General features: G+C 42.1%; 1 protein-coding gene across 6 annotated transcripts in view; it reads left to right on the forward strand.

Annotated features, from left to right (window-relative positions):
* Positions 1 to 18,715: 18,715 nt before the first annotated feature.
* The window catches only part of LCORL (ligand dependent nuclear receptor corepressor like), an 88,980-nt gene continuing 87,290 nt past the window's right edge, over positions 18,716 to 20,405 (forward strand). For all 6 annotated transcript variants that reach the window (XM_069792922.1, XM_069792943.1, XM_069792958.1 and 3 more), the window contains exon 1: positions 18,716 to 18,916. In XM_069792922.1, the coding sequence (XP_069649023.1) occupies positions 18,763 to 18,916 (154 nt within the window). In that variant the 5' untranslated portion in view covers positions 18,716 to 18,762. The remainder of the gene's footprint in view (positions 18,917 to 20,405) is intronic.

Genomic DNA, 20,405 nt, shown 5'->3' on the forward strand with positions numbered 1-20,405 from the left:
ATCATGTCTACAGTTTTTATAAGTCTTTAAAACACTTTCAATGAGTTAATTACAATTCCAAACAGCAGATGGGGGTTTTAACAGCCATAGGGTTTCCACTAACAGGATATCTGAGCAAATAATCCTGTTAACTTAAGTGAAACTAGCTCTCTTGCAGAGCAGCAAGAATACTGAACCAAGAAATAAGATATTACAAACAACATGGTTAAAATTAAGCTCACATAAACTCTGTCTGCATTTGTAGCCAGCAGCAGATCAGCACTGGTCCTATTTTACCCCAGTTCTGAATAATTTTTTAATGTAAGACCGGTGCAAGTGTCCTCAACCCTACTGCCTCTCTTGCAGTCAAAAGTCCTACTACTTCAGTTTAGCTCCTGTTTGGCCAGGCTTCTACACTAACCGTGCTAAATACATTCTCATTCAACATAGTATTTAAGTACATGCTTCGTGCAGCTGAACACAATGTAGACTTAAGCACCCACTTATAATGAGTATGGTAATACATGGCCCTGAATTTGCTTTCCCTTCTACTTGTAAGTATTACCAAGCATGAAGATGGTGACAGATCACTGGAACTGGGAAAAGATTATCCAGAACACCTTATTCAACTGGTCATTTTCAGGCACAAAATCTGAGGGGACAGTTTTTTAATTTGAAATATAATCAGCTGACATTGTACTCCATTGTGGTGTAGTACTAAAAACCAAAGAATAAACCAAAGAATTCTTAAGTGCCAGAAGCAAGCCTTTAAAAAGACTTTCCAAAAGTTTTGAGATTTTTTTTTTGCAGGATTGTCTACTAGAAAAAAATATTTTTGTGTTTGTGTGTTGAAAGATGCTAAAAGACCATCGCTTCACTTTGTTAGAAAATAAGCACCCATCTAACAAAAAAACTTAATGCTTTAGTCATTTAATTCATTTCTTGCTCTGAGATAGTATGAGGTTACCGTCATATATTTACTTACGTAGCTCTTTCAGATATATCGAAGTGATACCTGAGGTTATGAGTAAAATCACACTCATGTTTCAACACTGTCAGACAAGGTATTTCGCTATTAATACGTTGGAACTGGATCATTATCTTTACCAAAAGAAAATTATGTTGGGACCACCTACTTTAGCATTTTAGTTCAATCAAAAATTAGTGTTTTCAAGCCTGTCTCCCACTTATTGCCACATCCTATGCTCCACTTCACATTACAGAGCTGGTTTAGAGTGCAAAAGGTGCATTATTTTCAGATTAAACTAAGCTAGAAGGTATGTTCCAGGAGCACACCTAATAGTGTCCACTCCTGGCTGGATAACTAATCCATGGGGCCAGACTACAGCAAGTCCAAAGTAAACCTCCAAAAATATAAATAATGGGGACATAAGACCTGATCACTAGTGCAAGCTCCAAACAGCCTTTGACATGCGCAAAAACAAAAGGCTAGACGCATTTGCACCTTTAAAGGCAAAGAAACAAAGAAAGTCAAGTGCATCTAGAATGAAACTGCTACTGAGCAACATCTTTTGGGATCATATTTTAGGCGTCATGATCATAAGCCCTTTATTTGAGCTTCTATCTGATTCCTCTGATTTTGAGGTCTGTTAGTACTTTCCCTACAAAAGAAATAGCCGGACCTTGGGAAAATAAAGGCAGGCAACTGCTCTGCAGAAACTAGAGCAACCTAACAGAAGGAAGCGTATACTGCAAGCTGCATAACTTAACAGGCTTTACCGAGGCAGCCTGAGCACTGGAAGCAAGTCAGTGAAATCACCCCGAGCGCCAGGCAGCTGTGGTTACAGACTGTTTCCAGCCCCTGAGCAAGCTGCTTTCAAACTAGCTCAGATAGCTCTGTGCTCTGCTGCAGTCAACAGGCGTAGCGTAAAACCAATCCAGGAAAGAACTTTTGGTATGTGCTTAGGTTCATAATTAGGAAAGTGGGTAAGTGGATGCTTGAAGTTAATCACCTATTTAAGTGCTTTCCTGAATTACAGCCATACACTGGTATAACCAATAACTACATCTTTACGTAGACTCCATTTTATAATTCTATACAGAAGCAGAAAAGGAAAGTATTCAGATTAAAGGAGGGGGAACGAAGCTGAGCAAATTCTGTTCATACTAGTTTTGTTGGCTTTCTTAATGCTGTCATACCAGTTTGACCTTTATTTAGAAATCTGTTTGATTTTTGCCGTTTGAGATTGATATGTTTCTAAGCAATAGACTATTTCTGGAAGGAAAAACATTTCTTCCTTTCCCCTTTGCTTTTCGTTTTTCCTCATATTATAACAATTTGTACCATTTCTTACTTCTATTGCTAAATAGATACAGTTGTTAGGTTTGCAGTAATTCCAACCATAACTGTTCAGTGTATATGGCAGAGAGCTGTTTCCTGTGCCTCACCCTGGTGAAGCAGCTTTCTGAGTAAATATTTACAAAGAAATTATTTCAGTACAGTTTAATTAAAATGTTATTTTTTTAAAGAATAAGAAATACATGAAGTTGATATGATTAAATCAAATGAAAAATCAAAACAAATAAGAAAACATGAGCTAGAGTCAGTATAATCCTATTGATCACTGTAAACAACACAACATTTATTCTTGAGAATGATCATTCAGGACAGAATATTTTCTGTTCATTGAATTCGTACAAAAACCCTTGCACACCTTTATGTTTGCTAAACATTTCCAACATACTTCATAAAAAGTGGAAACAATATTGCTAGCCATTCTGAAAAACTCCCAGGCTTCAGTAAATGCAGTTTATTCTGCTTACACCAGAATCCAGCCAGATGCAGTTACAACATCAGCAAGGGCACCTGTTAGTCCAAGGTTTGATCTTCACTCTCTGAAAGTGTTGTTCAGGTTACTAAATACTCACTGCATTTTATTTCAGGGGTACGAAAACCATCCCTGTGCACATTATATTTCAGATTTGGTACTACTCTTTTCTCCAGAACAAAAAGATACCATATAGCCTCAGTCTTGCATATTTTAAACCAAGCTTTACTAAAAATTCACCTGTGAAAAAGTGACAAAAAAATGGCTACAGGATGACAAAAGAAATATTTTGCAGATACAGATCTGAGTAATGAAACAAGAACACAGATATCTTTATTTTTGAGCTATATGTATATCTATTTATTTGCAGTCAGGTAAGCTAGGATGGAATTTTTGGAAAATTTCTACAAGAGCAAACACTTGTCCACATAAATTGTCTTGCAGAAGCAAGGCCTGAACTTATTCAGAAAAGAACCCAAATTTAGCCAGAAGCTTGATATTAGCTCAGTTTCACCCTTTTTAAAGGTAAACTCACCCAAAGATGCTATAGATTTATAATCCCTAAAAAGAGGTCCCATTAGACAAATAACAATGGAAGAGAACAAACTAATCCTGTAACTAGAGCAAATTCAGAAATATTGAGACATATGTTTGAAAAATGGTTTGAGAACAAATCTGTTCCCTACCTGCTGGGCCCCTAAAGGCTATGACCTTCCTTACAGTCCATTTTTCGTACCCAGAAGTTTCCCAAACTCAATACATGCTGCATAATCTGCTCAAGAAAGCCATCTTCTTTCTATTCCCTCTGAGACTTTTCTCTTTGAGTGTTCACACTACTGTAACTTAACTCTAACTCCTTTACAAATTTGTTCCCAGTTGCAAATTCACGATGTCCTCTTCCTTGGACTCTTTCTCACCCTTCTAAAAAGGCAAGATTTTTTTCTCTTCATGTAGGAAAGAAATCACTTATTGTAATAATCCTATTCTTTCACACCTAAACCTTCTCCCAGGTGAACATGGTTAACTACTCCCAGGGGAACTACCTCCCTCTCCCCTATGGACTTCACCCAACCAGAGTGTGACAGCCAGAGCAGTACAGATAGGTAGCTATTCTCTCTGTGCCCAGTCATGGGTTTATTAACAAAACATAACATAGAGTAAACTGTGTACAAAAAGTTAAATTGACTATCATAATTGGACTGGTTATAGCTCTAAGCTTGAGTGATCAGGTTAGATAAAAATAACCTTTGTGTCCTATTTTCTAATCTGAAATACGTCTCTCTTGGAAGAACAAAAAAAGAGATGCTGGTTTATAGCCTTCATCTGGGGAGTGATTAGCTTGTGCCTTGCATTATTCAGTGCTTGTGCTGGGTGAGTATTTGAATACTTTTTCCTTTGCTCTAATTCTTTTGAAGATGGCACATTAAAGTTTTCTGATTCTAGTTGTTGTTTTTAAAAAAAAAAAAAAAAATCTGCTGACACTACCTACAAAGCCCACAATATGTGCTGGAGTCAGGAGCATTGGTTATGTTAGAGGCAGGTTAGCAGATCCTCAAGCAACCTTTCCATAAACTCCAGGTTCCTTACTCCTCCTCAGGGAAAGAAGCAAGATGACTACCAGATCACTTAATATTTTGAGGAAAGGCGATTTCTAAGTCATCATTTCTCAAGCAAGCTATATCAAAATCAAATGAAAGCTCACTAAAATGAAACTTCAGGAAGCTTATGTAGCTTGGAGGTTTGTATAGCTTGTACCAAGAGGATTTCCTTATAACCTCTTCCTCTAGCTACTCTTGCCTGTCACTTATACAAAGAAGCAAAATTTGTTCTCAATATACAGCAGAAAAAAACTTGTCGTAATGACCCTTTCTTTATATACTTTTGCAGACTTCATAACACCATATTCACCTGTCTCTCTAATTCTGTCATATTTATCAGAAGCAATGTAAAGGAGGAAAAAATGTTTAATAATATGTGTCAATATTCTTTTTTTTTTTTTTTTACTTTCATTTTCATACTGAGCTTTGCTTGCATGACGAGGGATTGCTGCTGGTTTAGGTATGTGTATATATATATATGGCTTTCTTTCTGAGAGAGAAAAATCTGCTGCAGGTCATCAGGATTCTGCATAGAGTTGAACTGTTTCTTCACCTTGAAGGTTTGTTTGTTTGTTTTTAATGTTACAAACTGGCATTTTAAGGAAGCATATTGGCTCCAGAAGACTTGCTTTAAATGCATTTCCCTGCTCCGAGGCATGGTATTTCTTGACTGAACACCTCTGTAACCAAGAGGAAATGTCTTTCCAGATAACCAAAAGGGTGACTGTTTTCCCATGTCTAGAATCACCACCATCACTTAAGTTTATATCTTTAGAGAGGCCTACTACATCATTGTTTCCGCTTCTAGTGGGAGCACAGCTGTGCTTCCGAGAGTAAAATCTAGCTGTAGACAGTATAGCCAATTCCCCTCTTGGCTAGAACAGTTGCATCAGACACTGGATGAAGGGTCACTGTGAAGCGTGCAAGAGAAAAACAAAATCAAATTAGATGTGACGCCTTAATCATCTCAAGTATATTAAAAGTTTTGACAAATGAGATATGAAATAACGGGGAGAAGAAACTTTACATACCTTTAGAGGAGAAGGTCTTAATAGATATTGAATTTATTTACCTCGTAGTATTAAGTATAAAAGCCCAGTCTTTCAAGGGTGTGTTAAATTTCACACATTTTACACTAAAGCATTTTCCACCTGTCTTTTACATATTGGAAATTATTTCATGTTCTACTTAATTACCATTCTCTCTACATTAAACCACATATAAAGTTATTGACTGTTGAAATAATGAGGGAAAAATTATAAATTGTGACATTCTATACTTTTGTATTTGACTTTGTCTTGAGTGACATTGTTTTATTAGAAATATAGCACAATATTTTTAATCCTTATTTGAAGATGTGAAGCATCTGACAACGTAGTGGTTAATAGGGAATCCTTACTGAATAATTTTGTTCAGCAGGCCTCAGTAAAGATTGACAGAAAGCTCCAACACTATTTGATACTTAAAAAAATGGACTGCTATTTCAAAGTTTTCTTTAATGATCTGAAAGTAAACAGAAAATCCAAAAGATGAAAACGTGCATCTGATGCAAAATTTGTAGCATTTGTCAAGGGAATGAGCTTGTTGCACTGTACTCAGCTTATTAAATAAAATGTGGGTCTCACTATAGCCAGGTGGAACACTAAACATTTATAGAGAAACATAGGCATTTCCTACAAAATGGAGAACCATATTTTAGGCAGTGATGGTCAAAAAAATGCAGGGACAATAGGACAGACCCCATGAGTTCCTCTAGAAAGGCTAACGTGATTCAGACAGTTATATTCTAGCAGGGAAGTAATGAGTATCCTTTAACTGAAGTAATTTTACTTCCAATATCTCACTTTTGAGATTTTTTTTTTCATTCTGCTGCCTGTTTTTATTCTTCCTTTTTAAGTGGATTGAGAATCTAGAAAACAGGCCAGCAAGGATCATTAAAAAAAAAAAAAAAAATTGAACTCTAGAATATGGGTTATTTTGTGACTGCAATGTAGAAATACCTCTGCTTCCTCTCTCACTTATGAGAAGCTTAGTATTATACCAAAATATTTCTAAGACACCACATCAAACCTGATTTTTTTCCTCTCATCCACTTAATAAATGTGACTCCAAAATATAAATCAATATATTTCATGGTGAAGCATGTTTCTTAAAAGAATGTTGTCATTGTTTACCTGTTTAAAAAATACAATTTGAGGACTATCTGAAAAATGTCACAAATGTTGACCATATCCCTCGAGTATTTTCAGCCTGAGAGTGATGGTGTTCCTGAAATGATACCTTTGTGCACTTTTAACAAAGGCTGGGGCATGGGGGTAGGAGGGGAAAGAGGAACTCTGCCATTTGGTCATGTTCTCCTTCCAAAACAGTCTATGACGTTCACCCAGATCATGGGAGACACAAACAAAGCATGTTATCCTCTGCCCTAGGAAGTTAGAACAGACATCTCCGAGTACTGAGAAGAGCCTGATAGCTATCATACCACCGAGGGCTTAGGGCAAGGCTTGCTTGTCTGCTGGCTCACGTGCTCTTTCTTTTTACAGCTGTCCACTTTGTATGGATTAGCTAAATAGTTGCATTGCCTATTTGGTGACTAGCTGTATATCCATGTAGGGTCCTGTCATGAGGGCTGATTGGAGTTCAAGCTTCTGCTTCATTTGTTTCTCCAGCTTGGTTTTGTTTCATGCCTTACCCTCCTTTTTTTGTCCTCTACTCTGTATATGTTTATCATCTTATCCTAGCCATGGTTCTTGTATCGTCTATTACACTACTAACAGCAGCATTATTTTATTAGCAAATTCCAAGGTCTCACTTCTGTGAAACAAATAAAATGCATCCCAAATAATATATGCTGTACAAATTGGTGATAGAAGTGGTATAATAATATTTAACACTTAATGTTGAACTCTCTTCATATCAAGACATCCTTGGGCTACATTGATTTGTCACATGCTGTATAAGACTTTGTTTATGACAATTTTGATCAGAAGTACTCAAATTTAACAAACAATCAGGCCACAGATGGCAGTTAATCTAGTCTTTGACTAAATTAATTGCTTTCATAATTGGGTACACATGGAGCTGTTTAAACATTAAGCACAGTGCTCTTAGGTATCTTTAACAAGAGAAAGTATGGCTGTTTTAACCAAATGCTTTGAGCAGCTGAGAGTAACAGGAGAGTGTGTGTCATAGGAAAAAAAAAACAGAATGCTGTGACTGCATTTAGCTCTGCAGAGACAAGAAACAGCAAGATTAGAATTGTCATGTTTGGTTAAATTTGAGAAATGTTTTGTAATTGCACAGAGGTAGGAAACTTGTTACTGTTATCCCCTGACTGGGCACAGAAATAGGCTAAATCTTTGGGAGATAACATGTTTTACCAGTTTCCCCTACACTTAACCAACTAATTGCCCATATATGAAAATAAGGGGAGAGGAGTTTTAGTTACTACTTGCACAACCTTTTCAGTGCTGCAGTGTGCAAACCTTGTTGAAGCTCTGACATACCTAGCCAGGGACCCTTTGTGGGGAGGGTGGTGATAACCAGGGTCAACACATGATAGCTGTGGTAAGGGAAAGCTGATAAGCACTGGAATACCAGGGAGTGGGGATTTTGTGTGGGTGAATTTATATACTTATGTAGCACTCTACACATAAAGCTGCTTGTGCATCATAGCAGGTTATGCTGACCTTGACTGGTTTCTACCTGACAGGCCAAGTTCCATCTTAGCTCATCAGGTAGTTTTGGGGAGATCATTTTTCAAATATGCACAAGCTCCTGTCAAGCAACCTACAGATCTACACAGAGCTACACAGGAATTCCCCAGCAACAGATCAAGCTCCTGTCTTGCAGGCCACACCTGGTAAGTCTACACCAAACAGAAAACCATCTCTGCTGAAAGTCCTAATATCCCTGAAAGCACAATGAACATTCTGTCACATTCTGACTCTATTTATATTCCAGCTAGTATGTTCTTCCTACCCTTTCCTTTTCTACAAAGGAAATGCAAGATGTTTTAAGATAAAATATTTTCACTGATAAGAAATATTGATCCTAGCAGTGCAAATATGCTATTTCCAATAATCTGTTGCTAATAACCATGCAAAACAGTTGTACAAGGTCAATGTTGAAATGGAGCTGAGATTTATTTTCGAAGCAGCGCTCCATGTATAAAAGGAGCATTCACAGGGGACAAGGCCACTGCTGAGGAGCTTAATGAGTTCTTTGCATCAGTGTTGGAGGTGGGAGAAGCTAGGGAGATCCTTATGCTGAACCCTTTATTTCTGGGAGGAGGGAACTTGGCAGAGGAGTTGTCTGAAATCAAAGTGGCTGCGCAAGAGATATGGAACAAGTTGCTAAAATAAACACTAAAAATAAATCACCAGGACTTGAGTATTCACTTGAGTTCTAAAAGAATTCCAGATTGAAACAGCTGAATTACTAGTAGAAGTGTATGACCTCTTACAGCTTTTTCGAATCTGAGGACTGGAGATAGCATCCCTAGAGATTAGCTATCTTCAAAATAAATACAATTTTTAAAAAGATCAAAATTGCTTTGGATTTTAAAAGCTTGTGTGCTTTCTACAATGAGTTTGTAGCTAAATCTATTCCACTTTCATAGACCTCTAGATACAATGATAAAAGATTAGAACCCACTTTAATCATCAGCAACCGATGCTGTTGGTTTAAGACATTCCTACCACCTCCTTTGACTCTCCAGTCTGAATGACTAGTTGAATGAATCACAGTGGAATCTATTTTATGGCAGCAACACCTGGCTGATAAATGTTGAGAAAAGCTGACTGTGAGAATGCCTAAAAGCCTAAGAATATGAGAAATAATCTAAACAGAGAAGGCTTGTTACAAGGGTGTGAGAAGTACTCAGTATGAAACCTTGTCAACCAAATCTGAAGTGGTGGTACAGCCTTGGCTTGTAACAGTATTCATGTTAACACTCAAGTCTATGGTTAATTTTTTATTTTTAATAGTAAAACACTACAGTGTAAGATAGAGTGCCTACCTTAAAGAGCAAAACATTGCCAGCTCTCACACCCGCATTACAAATTCTGTTATTTCTTTAAGCCCAAGACTGTAGAATCAGTGAAGACAGGAGCCTCTTGGTTTCCCTTTGAAAGAAATTAAATACATAATAGTGCAGAAAAGGTTGAAAACATACCTTGATTCAAGCCTAAGCAGAAAGGCAAGAAAAATTGCACAATAGAAAGTAATGCAATAGAGAGACTGGATGGAGAAGGAATATATCTGAATCATTGTGGCACTGTGCCTAAACTTGAAGGAGCAGGATCCCAGCATTGCTCTGGTTATAGCACACTTAGATGCACACCAGTTTCTTAGCCATCTTGCTCTGTGCTGTGGGGAGGTATTACCAGGGAATATAGATATCTAGCTGTGAAAACATCCTTCAAGGCAAACGGTGGGAACTTAAACGCTTAAATTTTTAAGCAAGAGGAAGAAAGGGAAGAAACAAATGTTTGCATTTTTAGAGGAAGTGGACTTGCTTAAGATAGAGAAGGAAAAGAGTAGTTCTGTTTGCATCTGAACCCATGAATACTTGGAATGAAAAAGGCCTTTCCAGGGATGACCAAATTATGGGAAAGGACAACAGCAATGTTACTCTTTTTATTATGATGATCTGCAGTAGATCTACTCTGCCGTCTGCTTTTCTCAGCAGGAATCCAATGAGGAACTGTTCAGTCTGTCATACTCAGCCTACTGTGACTTCATTTTTTTATTAGCTGAGGGGATTACTTCATGTAGTCCCAAAAAGGAATACTTAATGTGAATCTATAATTGTTCTGTTAATTTGTTTGAATTAACCTAATACAAAAATAGTCTTTAAAAATTAATGTGCAAACGGTCAGACAATGTAAGAAAATCATAAAATCAGGTTTTAAAAATGCTACTTGAGAAATAACATGAACAAAAAAATCATTCCGTGTGTTTGATTTTAAAATATAAGTATGAAAAAAGGGACAATAAGAAAATATCTTGTTTATGTTGAATTGCCTTTGCAAAATAGACATGTTATTTTCAGTCCTTTTGCAGCACTACTAAGATTGATTAAAACCACATGAAAAGATACCTATTGAGAAGCAGCAGACAAAAACCCAAACATTTCAAGAATGCAGTTATGTGAAGCAATACAAGGCCATAGAAAACTAAACGCCACAGCACTGATCTAGCTAGTGAAATAGTTGCATTTCAAGAATAACCAGGTCCTTATTTTCTTATTATTTTGGGTCTGAGAAATCATCTTGCACTCTGTTTATTTTGCTAAAAGAGTTGTGAATTTCACCCACAATGTTCCTCCTTTCTTCTACTTTTTTCAATTATTTGAGGTGTTTAGCTTGAAAATTGAAGACATGGAATTGGTGGGAAAGGAGGCAGAAGGGAGTTGAGTGGGGGATTCAGAAGATAACATAACCTGAACCACAGACAAATTCAGCTAAAAGAAAGGTTATACATAAAATTGATAAGATGAAGCTTATAGATGTAATAAAAATAGTTGTTCTAAATCAAACCATGAAGAACTCTACTTCAAGAGGCAATAACTCTGCAAGTGATGTTACAGGAAATAAACTGCTTTACTCAAGCAACCAATGAGCCATTCAGTCTCATTTCCTACCACCTCCCATGGCAGATGCAGCTTGGGTTGGCTATAAAATTGTAGCCTATGCTGGAAACCGAAGCTGGAAAGAGGTGCAAAGGACTCCAAAACATGAATTTCTGCAGTAAAAACAAAAACAAAAGACCCGTTATGGGCATACACCTTCGTCCTCCCAGAATCACACACACATCCACTCCTGGGGAGATGCTAGAGACCTAGGAGGTGTTACCCCACGCTCTGCTTCCTGGGCAATGACTCTGCTGGAGCAACCAGCTTGTGGATTGGGTGTTGCTTACGTGATACTCTCCCTCTCTATTTAGACTGTAATCCTTCTGGGAGAAGGAACCACATCCTCTGTTTGATGCTCCAAGTGTGCTGTATCTTGTCACATGCTCTGTTGGCCCTACTGTCATACAGGGAAACCCACCCAGTGTGACATTCCACGCAAGGAAGAGTACATTTGGGGGAAAAAACTTCCTTTTTAGCTTAAATAATAATTAATCTGTCATCTGCAGCAGGACTAGCAGCCCTTGTATTACTTAGCTTTAGCGAGTTCTTGTCTAGTGTAATTGTAAAAGTAATTCATGAAGACAGTAAACAGTTGTCTCTTCAATAACAGCATAAGTTTGGATCACCAGCGCATGCTCTGATGGCTGGCTCAGTATTTCATGTCTATCTCTAATATTAAGCTGCAATTAGTGATCTATTCTCTCTGGGTTTAATAGCAGTATATTTTCAGCTGCAGAGTTGCTCTGGTGATGGCATACTTAAATTACTTGGCCACTTGGGAAACTTTAGAGAGAGTGAGTGACATTACTCAGCTGTGTGGAACATAGGATAACAGTTTAAATGGAAGGAAAAAACAGCCATATTTGATCGATAGTGCTATGGAGACATCATTTAGGAGTATATATCGGATTTTACCTTCCCTCTAAATTTAATTTTAATAGTCAAATAATGACATGTTAAAACAGCAGTCTAATCTATAGAAGACTAATTTGTTATTTTTTGGCATTTCAAGCTGTCTCCTTTCACTTACACACCTTTTTCTTCCAGGCTAGTACTGAAGCATAGGATATATCATCCTCATAAGAACACTTTAAGAATAATAAATGTTTTAAATTAGTACTGAACAAAAGTTGCTATATTTCTAGTTGCAAAGTGTCCTGTTTTTTCTAAGATAACGCCATAGAGTCTTTTGTGTATTTTGTGTATTAGTATTTGATTTCACCTTACAAGCCTGTATTGTTTAAAGCCCTATTTTTTCTACCTTACTGTGCACTGAAACGTAGCTCTGCTTTGAGCAGTGATTCTGTAAAGTAACAATTTGGATTCCACTCTGACCAAATGTGCTCAGCTCACCACAAAAGTTGTGTGATTTTTTTCTAGCTCTAGGCGTTTGTCTAAATGTAATGCAGCCTTCATACACGTGTGTTCTGGCGTAGCAGAACATGTGTGTGATGAGACCATGGCACTTCAGCCACAGTAGCACCAGAACCTTAGCCTCTAAAGAGTAGTGATAAACAAAGATCTGAAAATAACCTATGAAAATGTCACTGTATATTCTAAAATGGTATAAAGCTCTATTCATGTTTTAGTTACGCATGTAAAACCAAGTGAATCTATTTCATGAACATTTACTATAGAGTTTTATTACAATGCTTGCTTGCTACAAACAAGGCTAGTTTGATACATGGAAGTGACATCTCTATTTAATCAGCTAGTATAGTTAAAGTAGACAGGACCTGAAGAATATTGGTGTTCTTGAAAGCTTGGCTGCTTTTTGCTAAGTTAATTAGATGGTCTGATAAGAAAACATCCGCTCAGATACAAACTTTGTTTTACCTATTTAGATCCTCACAGCTTTAAGAGCACTACTGCTAGAACATATGATAAGAAGCATTTTCCCATTTTTTGCCTTCCTGTACGAGGGATAAAGATGTTTGTGAAAAACGGTCATCTGCCTGCAATAATCATGTTTCATGTACTTAGAATTAGGTCAGTAACAGGGGCACAAATACAGTGCTGACTTCATTGGCTTAGTGCTGCCCTTCTACTTGAAGAAAGCTTCGCTTCATGAATTTCCTGGTACTTTTCTCTAGGTAGAGATTCAAGGAGCAGGTTTTAGCTAAAAAATGTTAGTGTACACTTAGAAATTCACCTTGGCTAGCTTTCTATTAACCTGTGCACAGACACAGTGGTGCACATATGTTGAAAGATAGTGATATCAGCTAATGCTGATGAGATTCACAAAAGCAGACCCTGTAATTAGGACACAGCAGTACTTTTCATCGTATATATTGCTGAAATACACAGTCACTGAACACCAAATATTAAACCCTGGGATTTCAGATGTAAACAAGCGCCATTTCTTTCTTCATCTTTAAGAGATTTCATATTAAATTATAGCGTCTCCTCCACACATCACCATTTGTAAACGATTTTGAATTTTACAGGAGCACAGGGAGATAAAAGGCCTAAACCTCAGGGGCCTGGAACGCTTGCAAATCTTCTTCCTGGTGATCCAAAAGCCGATGAGCAGACCTGAAGTTGCCTGACTTTTCTGACTTGTTAAAAAGATAATTCTTTCACCTGTGTGTTAAGTGGAAACTTCTCCAATCGTTCTTATTTGAGTTTGAGCTTTCACTTTCTGTACTAGAACTGATGAAAATGCAAGGAAATGTTTTGGGTTTAAGTGTCAAGGCTCACATGGCCCCTAACCCAGGTGTCAGCCACTAACTGTGAAGGATTTTAGCTTTTTTTACAAAATAATTCTGGATCTTAAAGATATTTTTGTGTAACTTCACACTGATTGAGGTTGTTATGAAAATTCAAAGTCTAAACTATTAGATTAGGCATAATCTTTTCACCTGGGCCGTGCTGCTCGCCACCACAGGCTGGGAGGCAGTAGGTAACGGGATGGCACACCTCTCACAGCATTCTTGCCGTACAGCACTACCGCTGCTGGTCCAGGTTCTCCTGCTGGATGTTACCTTCCTCCTCCACTGGAGGAAAAAGAATAGGCTGTATATCAAATTTGGAATAGTGGAGGTATCTGCTGGCAGTAGGTGAAATAGTAGGTGGAGCAGTGATGCCTCAAACTACAGAAATCCAGCTGCAGTGGAAAATAATTATTCTTCCCTAGCTGTTTGTGCTTACCTCTCTTTTGGAGGCTGCCAACCTCCTCAGCCACAGCTTTTCACAGTACAGTATATCAGTTTAAATCTCTGAAATTCATGGTATTCTAGCTGATGAGACTGTGCTCTTTTGCATCTTGTCAGACCCTCACAAAACCGTTGTGCTGGCTGTCCACTCATCACAGCCTGAATCTAAGGACGAGATTGCACCTGAAAAATCCTGTTGCTTTTGAATAGGTGTGCTTTTCCAGGTCCTGAATTCGAACTCAGCTTTATGCAGGCAACTCTAGAGCAACTTAAATACTTTGTATGAATGTGCCTTTAGGAGTGACCACAGGGATTCTGCCTTAAAAGCATGAATAAAAGCATGTGCAGATAGCTGAACAGAACTGGAAGGTTTGCTTGTCAGAGCTTCTTCTGTGGAAGCTATGTGCTAAGTTCCCTAGCATTTTTTTAGATTAAGTCCTCAATGATCGAGGAGGAAAAAATGACAATTTAAAAAAAAAAAAGGGAAAATGGCCTATATACTTGATTGCTGAAAATGACATTTTTCCTACATCTAACACTGCAAAAGTGGTATATCTTATGAGCATTTCTGAATTCTTTATAATGTGCTAAATTGTTAGAAAGTGAATATTGCAAACAGGTTTAAGTAGTCAGGTATTGTACTGGCAATCTAATATTCACACTAATTACTAAATAACCCTTATTCTGTTTGGCTAGATCCTGTATCTAAATGATCATGTTAGTGTTTATGGTGAAATCTCTTCTAGTGTCATTTTTTTTTACCCTTTTATTTTCTGCTGTGGTGTATCGTTCAAGTATGAATGATTCTCTGCAATACTTATTCATAAAGCTATCACACAATTCATCATTTAACTCTTTCTTGTTTTACCAGGACACTTACAATTTCCAAGTTTACAAATTGCATTCATGTGAAAGAGGGGGCTCACCACTTCAGGAGGTACTCACTTCAAGATAGCATCTGCAAAAGGCTTACTACAGGGTTTTGACTGTTCAAGTTAGACTGTTTTAATTACACTTCATCCTTACCCCCAGTTTCCGCAAAGCAGTACTTACGCGACAAAGAGCCACGTAAAGCTGTCTGTGCAGAAGTGAATTTCACCTTTGGGGATTAATTATAAAGAGGTTTTGGTGATGAACAATTTTGCAATGTTTCAATAAGAGAGTTAAATCTCCCCAATGTGTGTTCAAAAAAATTAATTCAAAATGTCAGGTTTTGATGGGGTTGTGGTATCAAACTGTCAGCATCTGTGACTGTTTTAATTTCTCTTTACCCCCTAATTAATACGAGATGAAACATACAGAAAGAACGGCAGTAATAATTCCTGTATCTTCAGACAGAATTGCACTGGACTTTGCCTCCAGAGCCATTTTTAAGTAACTGACTCCCTGATCCCGTAAAAATTAGCTAGGATAGGCAGCTAAAATTAACTAAATCAAAATTATCCCTCACTGCTCCAGCTTCTGCCCTCAATCAGACTTTGAGTTTTGATCCAACCCTTGTTCAGAAAAGTGGAATCACTTCTATAAAATCAAGCACAAATCCACCTAAGAAGTGACCTCTTGGCTGGAAAGTCATTTTCATAGAGAAGAAAAACCAGTACAGCTAACGTAAAAATAACACCCCTGATGGTTTGACAAAGCAAGATCCTTCAGTTACCTGGTTCAGTTTTAAGTTTGGAAGAATAAAACATCTCAAAGGGAGGGAATGGTTCAAAATCTAGTCTCTACAGCATATCTGATGTCTAGGCAGTATTTTCAGAAGGCCTAGGAGTTCAAAATCTAGGCGACTATAAAAATTCAGTTCTAAATTCTTTCTTTCCCTTTTCCTCCTCCTGCTCCCTGAAACCTGCCCGCCAGCTTTGCTAGCCAGGTTTACTTCTTTTTTCTTTCATGCATGCGGAATTCTCTCAAACAGGAGGAACCTTGAAACTGCAACAAAAAGTGTGTTAAATTAACAAAACGGGGTGGCGGGGGGAGGCGGTGTAGTTTCCCCTCTACTCTTTATTTAATCATAGACATCTCACAATAAAACTCTTCAGATGCAGGCTATTTGTGTCCCTACAAAACTGATTCATGTCAGATAACCTCAGGGATTCAGTTAAATGAATAGTGTTTAAAATTCCTGTGTGTTGAATTCATTAAGCTCAATTAGCTGTTTTACAGAAGTGACAAAGTTTATTTTTATGAAATTTCTTTACAAAAAAAGACGTGACCTGCCATCTGTTACCAAAGTTTTGTTCATTCCAGTGGAAGCAGAGCTGATCTTCAGGGCTGTGCTCTACAAGCAATCCCTGCATATGTCCTTCACCCACAAAAAAGAACATCTTTAAGGATTCCAGAAGGAGATACCCACCATGGAAGGTTTGCATGAGAAGCAAATGCACGACAGCTTGGGTTTTTTTTAAGCCCACCTTATGGCAAAAAGATTATCTTTTACTGGAGGATATTATTAGTTTGAAACTGATGCTTTCTATCCAAATAAGGTTACATTTTAGTTTGTGTGGGTTTTGACAATGTCTTCCCAGAGTTGCCTTGGCTTTCGCCACTTCTCTGAGGCAAGGCTGATGGTTTTTCTTGCTGTTTGGAAGTCCAGTGCAAATAAGAGAGCCAAGGTACTCGCAACAGATCTGAGGTGAAGAAGGAGGTAGCCAGGAGACTGGCAAGCTGCTGCTTGCTATTTATTGCTGGCTGCCATGATGAAAAGCTGGAGGAAGCAATAGGCTGCCTTTTCACCTGCACTTCCAGTCTCGCCATTCTCCTCAAGTGCTCCACTGAAAGTTGGTAAGGGCTCCATTCCCAAACAGCCCCGCTTCTGGTTGCAGTGATGCTCTACACAGATAGGTAGAGGGACGAATGAGTGGGGAACGGCTTCCCGTTTTTTGTTCAAAGTTGAAGACCTTCTGCACCTTAGACGCAGTATCACTGTCGTTAACTCTGCTCATCCTCCAGCACAAGAAAAATGTTGTGTATAGACAGGGGTGACAGGATTCTTCCTAGCATTGCTCCTTCAGCCCTTATGGGGGAGGGAGGGGAGAAGCAAGGGTGTCTTTTCTTTTCTATGGCCTTATTAAATCCTGTTTTCTATCACAACCTGCAAACGGGCACAGAAGATGCCATTTCTTGCTGAAGTAACGCTGCATACAAAGACTGTTCTGAGAAGGGGAGCGTGGGGGAGGAGGAGGCACTCAGAGACGCACCAGGATCTGAGAAAACAGCAAGATCTTGATTTTTCTGTCTGGGGAATTCAAGACTGCTAATCGCTCTCTTGTAAGGCATGGGTAGCAATCGTCACATTAGACTGGTGCTGAGGGATGTCTGTCTTGTGCTGGAGTCTAGAGGTGAAGCATGAGGGTGGCTGCGCGCAGAGCAGCAAAACCGACTGTCCAAGCGGTTGTCAGATGCTCCAAGTAATCCAGTCTGACGTTTGTGCGTTAACTTTCTTGCAGTTACCTTAATCTGACTTTAGTTCTGAAGTCATTCATAGGTTGATAGCAAGCTTTCTCAGGCGCGCTCCCAGGTACTGAACGAAACCGACTTGCTTCTAGTTTCCACGCTAGCCTTTTCCAAAGGGGGGGTGGGAGGTAACGCTCTGTTTTGCGTGACGCCGGTCCCCAGCACACCTCCCTGCTCTATGTGATCAACGCCCTTAGGACGAGCAGGCTGAAGGCAGAGCCGTTAAAAGCAGCCTGGTGAACCGAGCAGTAGTTTGGAGAACTTTGAAAATCTCCCGACAGAGCGAATTCGGCAAGCGACCTGGGAAGGCATAGCGTTGTGCCTTCCCTCGCGCGACAGCCACGTCCACGCAGGTGGTGGAATAAGGGATGGAAGCAGGGGCGGACTGCCATGATGGGCAGCGGCTCCGGGGGGTCACGCGTGGGGGTGGAAGAGGCTGCGGGGGGGCGGTGGGCCACGAGCAAGCCCCGCTCCGAGCAGCGCCCGGGGCAGCGCCGTGGGACGAGGGCGAGACCTGCGCCGGTTGTTGAAATCCTCTGAACCCAGAGCTGCCTCCCACCGAGCTGCGGTGCCGGGAGGCGTGGGGCGAGGGTCGCCCCGCGGTGCTGGGGCTCAGGCAGCGCGGAGCCCTAGGAAGGGCCGCCCGGGGCGGGGGAAGGGGGGGGGTGTCTTCCCGGTGGGAAGAGCTTCGCGGGCGGGTGCCGTTCCCCCTCCCTCAACGAACTACAACTCCCGGCGTGCATCGCTGCTGCCCGCCCTGGCTGGGCCGGAGCAGGTGGCGCGCTGCCCTGCGGGAGTTGTAGGCCGGGGGGACCTCGATGGGAAACGGGGCGGTGGCGGGGAGGGAGGGGGGGGGTGTCCGGTTTCGGCCCGGTTACCGAACCGGCCCGCTGCCCGCGGAAGGAGGGGGGGGGGGGGCTGGAGCCCGGGAGGGCCCGCGGCGGGGCGGGGGCGCCGCGGGGAGCGGGGACACGTGTCCGTCACCCCGCCAGGCGGCGCGCGCTCCCCGCCCCGGATGCTGAGCGAGCGGGGGGGGGAGGGGGGGGCGCGGGCACGCGCTCGACGAGGCAAGGGGGGGGTGGGGGGGGAGGGAGAGGAGCCGGGGGAGCGCGCGCTCGTATGTAAATGAGCGGGCGTGAGGTCAGAGGCAGATGGAAAAGGGAACAGACAGAATGGCCGCCGCGGCTCCCGCTCCTCCTGCCGCCGCCGCCTCCTCCCAGTGCCGGAGCCCCCGCTGCACGGCGGAGCGCAGGGGAGTCCGCCGAGAACTCGACTCCTGGCGGCACCGGCTCATGCACTGTGTGGGTAAGAGAGGGGGGGACGGGACGGCGGGGTATCCCGGCCGGGGGGGGGGCGGGGGAGGGTAAGCGGCGGTGGGGTCCTTGAGGGGAGCGGGGTGGCGAGCCGGGGAGCGGGGGATCTCCGCGGGGGGAGCGGGCGAGGCGCCCCGAGCCCGGCTCTCTCGGGTGGGCGGAGGGGGGGAGCGGGGATGGAGGAGCGGCTCCGGCGGCTTTCTTGGAGGGCGGAAGCGGAGACGGGGTCTGTGAGGGAGGGCGAAGGTCCTAAGCCGCCTCCAGGCAGCGGAGGGTGGGTGTTGGGGCTTCGGTTGGGGCCGCTCGGTCCCTGCCTTCGCCGCCGGCCGAGACCCTTTCTCGGCTCGGGTCCTTTTGTCTCGGCATCTCGTCGTTGGCGCGGTGAGTGCCGGTGGCTGCCCCCCTCCTCTCCTCCTCCATCGCCAGTGCCTGGGGGGCGGGGGGAGCCCGCCTGTGTGTGAGAGCGCGTGTGTGTGTGTGCGCCTTTAAGAGGGAGCCGCTCCTGCACTGACGGTTGGGATTTGAAGTTTTCCCTCCCCCCTGGAAGTTGTCATGGCGACGGCAGTTCTCCCCTCGCCCTCCTCCTCCTCGCCCCCCCCCCCCCCCCCCCCCGGGGGGCTGCCCCGGTGCCTCTCGTGCCGCGAGGGTCCCCCCGGCTCACGTGACTTCCCCGCGTGTCTGGGTGGGGGAGCGCGGTCCCTGGCGGCCGCCTCGGCGGCGTTCCCGCGCGGGCAGAGCCCGGCCGAGGCGACGGGCGGCGGCGGGGGACGGAGCCCGGAGCCGCTCCCGCTCCGCCCCGGCGGATACCCGTGCCGCGGCGGCCTGCCGGCTTAACGGCTCGCGCCTCTGCCCTCGCTTCCCTGCCCCTTTCCTGCGGGCGGGCTGCCCGCCTTCAGCGCTGGCATGTGTTACGTGTGCTGCCGCCGCCGCGCTGCCACCTCAGGGCGGGGGACGCTTCGGTTGGGGTTTTTTTGTTGGGGGGGGGAGGGGGTGTGTGTGTGTGTGAACACTTCGATGGCAGGATCTGCTTATTTGTAACGTTTCAACAGACATTTCCCTTCTTAGGGAAATAGGTAAAATCCTTGATCTTCAAGTAGTATGCTAGTGTCAGTACTGATTCTCCCTGATGGCTGAGCGGTGGAAACACATCTAAGATGTAAGCGGGAGGGTGAGCAGCGATTCATTCAGTGTTTCTGCCTGTGCTTGAGACGAGATCAAAGTAAGAAGTAAACACCTAACAAGTAGGTACGCTTACAATTACAGGCGATTAGCTTTGTCCGGGTTTGTGGGGTTTTTTTTTACCTGTTTTCAGTAACTTGGTAGCTGCTTCGTGCACATGTACTTCTTGTTCTTGCTGTGTTGCCCCAATAACACTTTCAAACGCCCGTTATAACACCTGTGCATATATCATGATACCTGTGTATGCTTGTGACTGTCTTTTTAATCGTTCGAGTTATAGTATGATTTAGGAAAACAATGCT

This window comes from Haliaeetus albicilla, chromosome 1 (genome assembly GCF_947461875.1).
Source record: "Haliaeetus albicilla chromosome 1, bHalAlb1.1, whole genome shotgun sequence".
Taxonomy (NCBI): Eukaryota; Metazoa; Chordata; class Aves; order Accipitriformes; family Accipitridae; genus Haliaeetus; species Haliaeetus albicilla.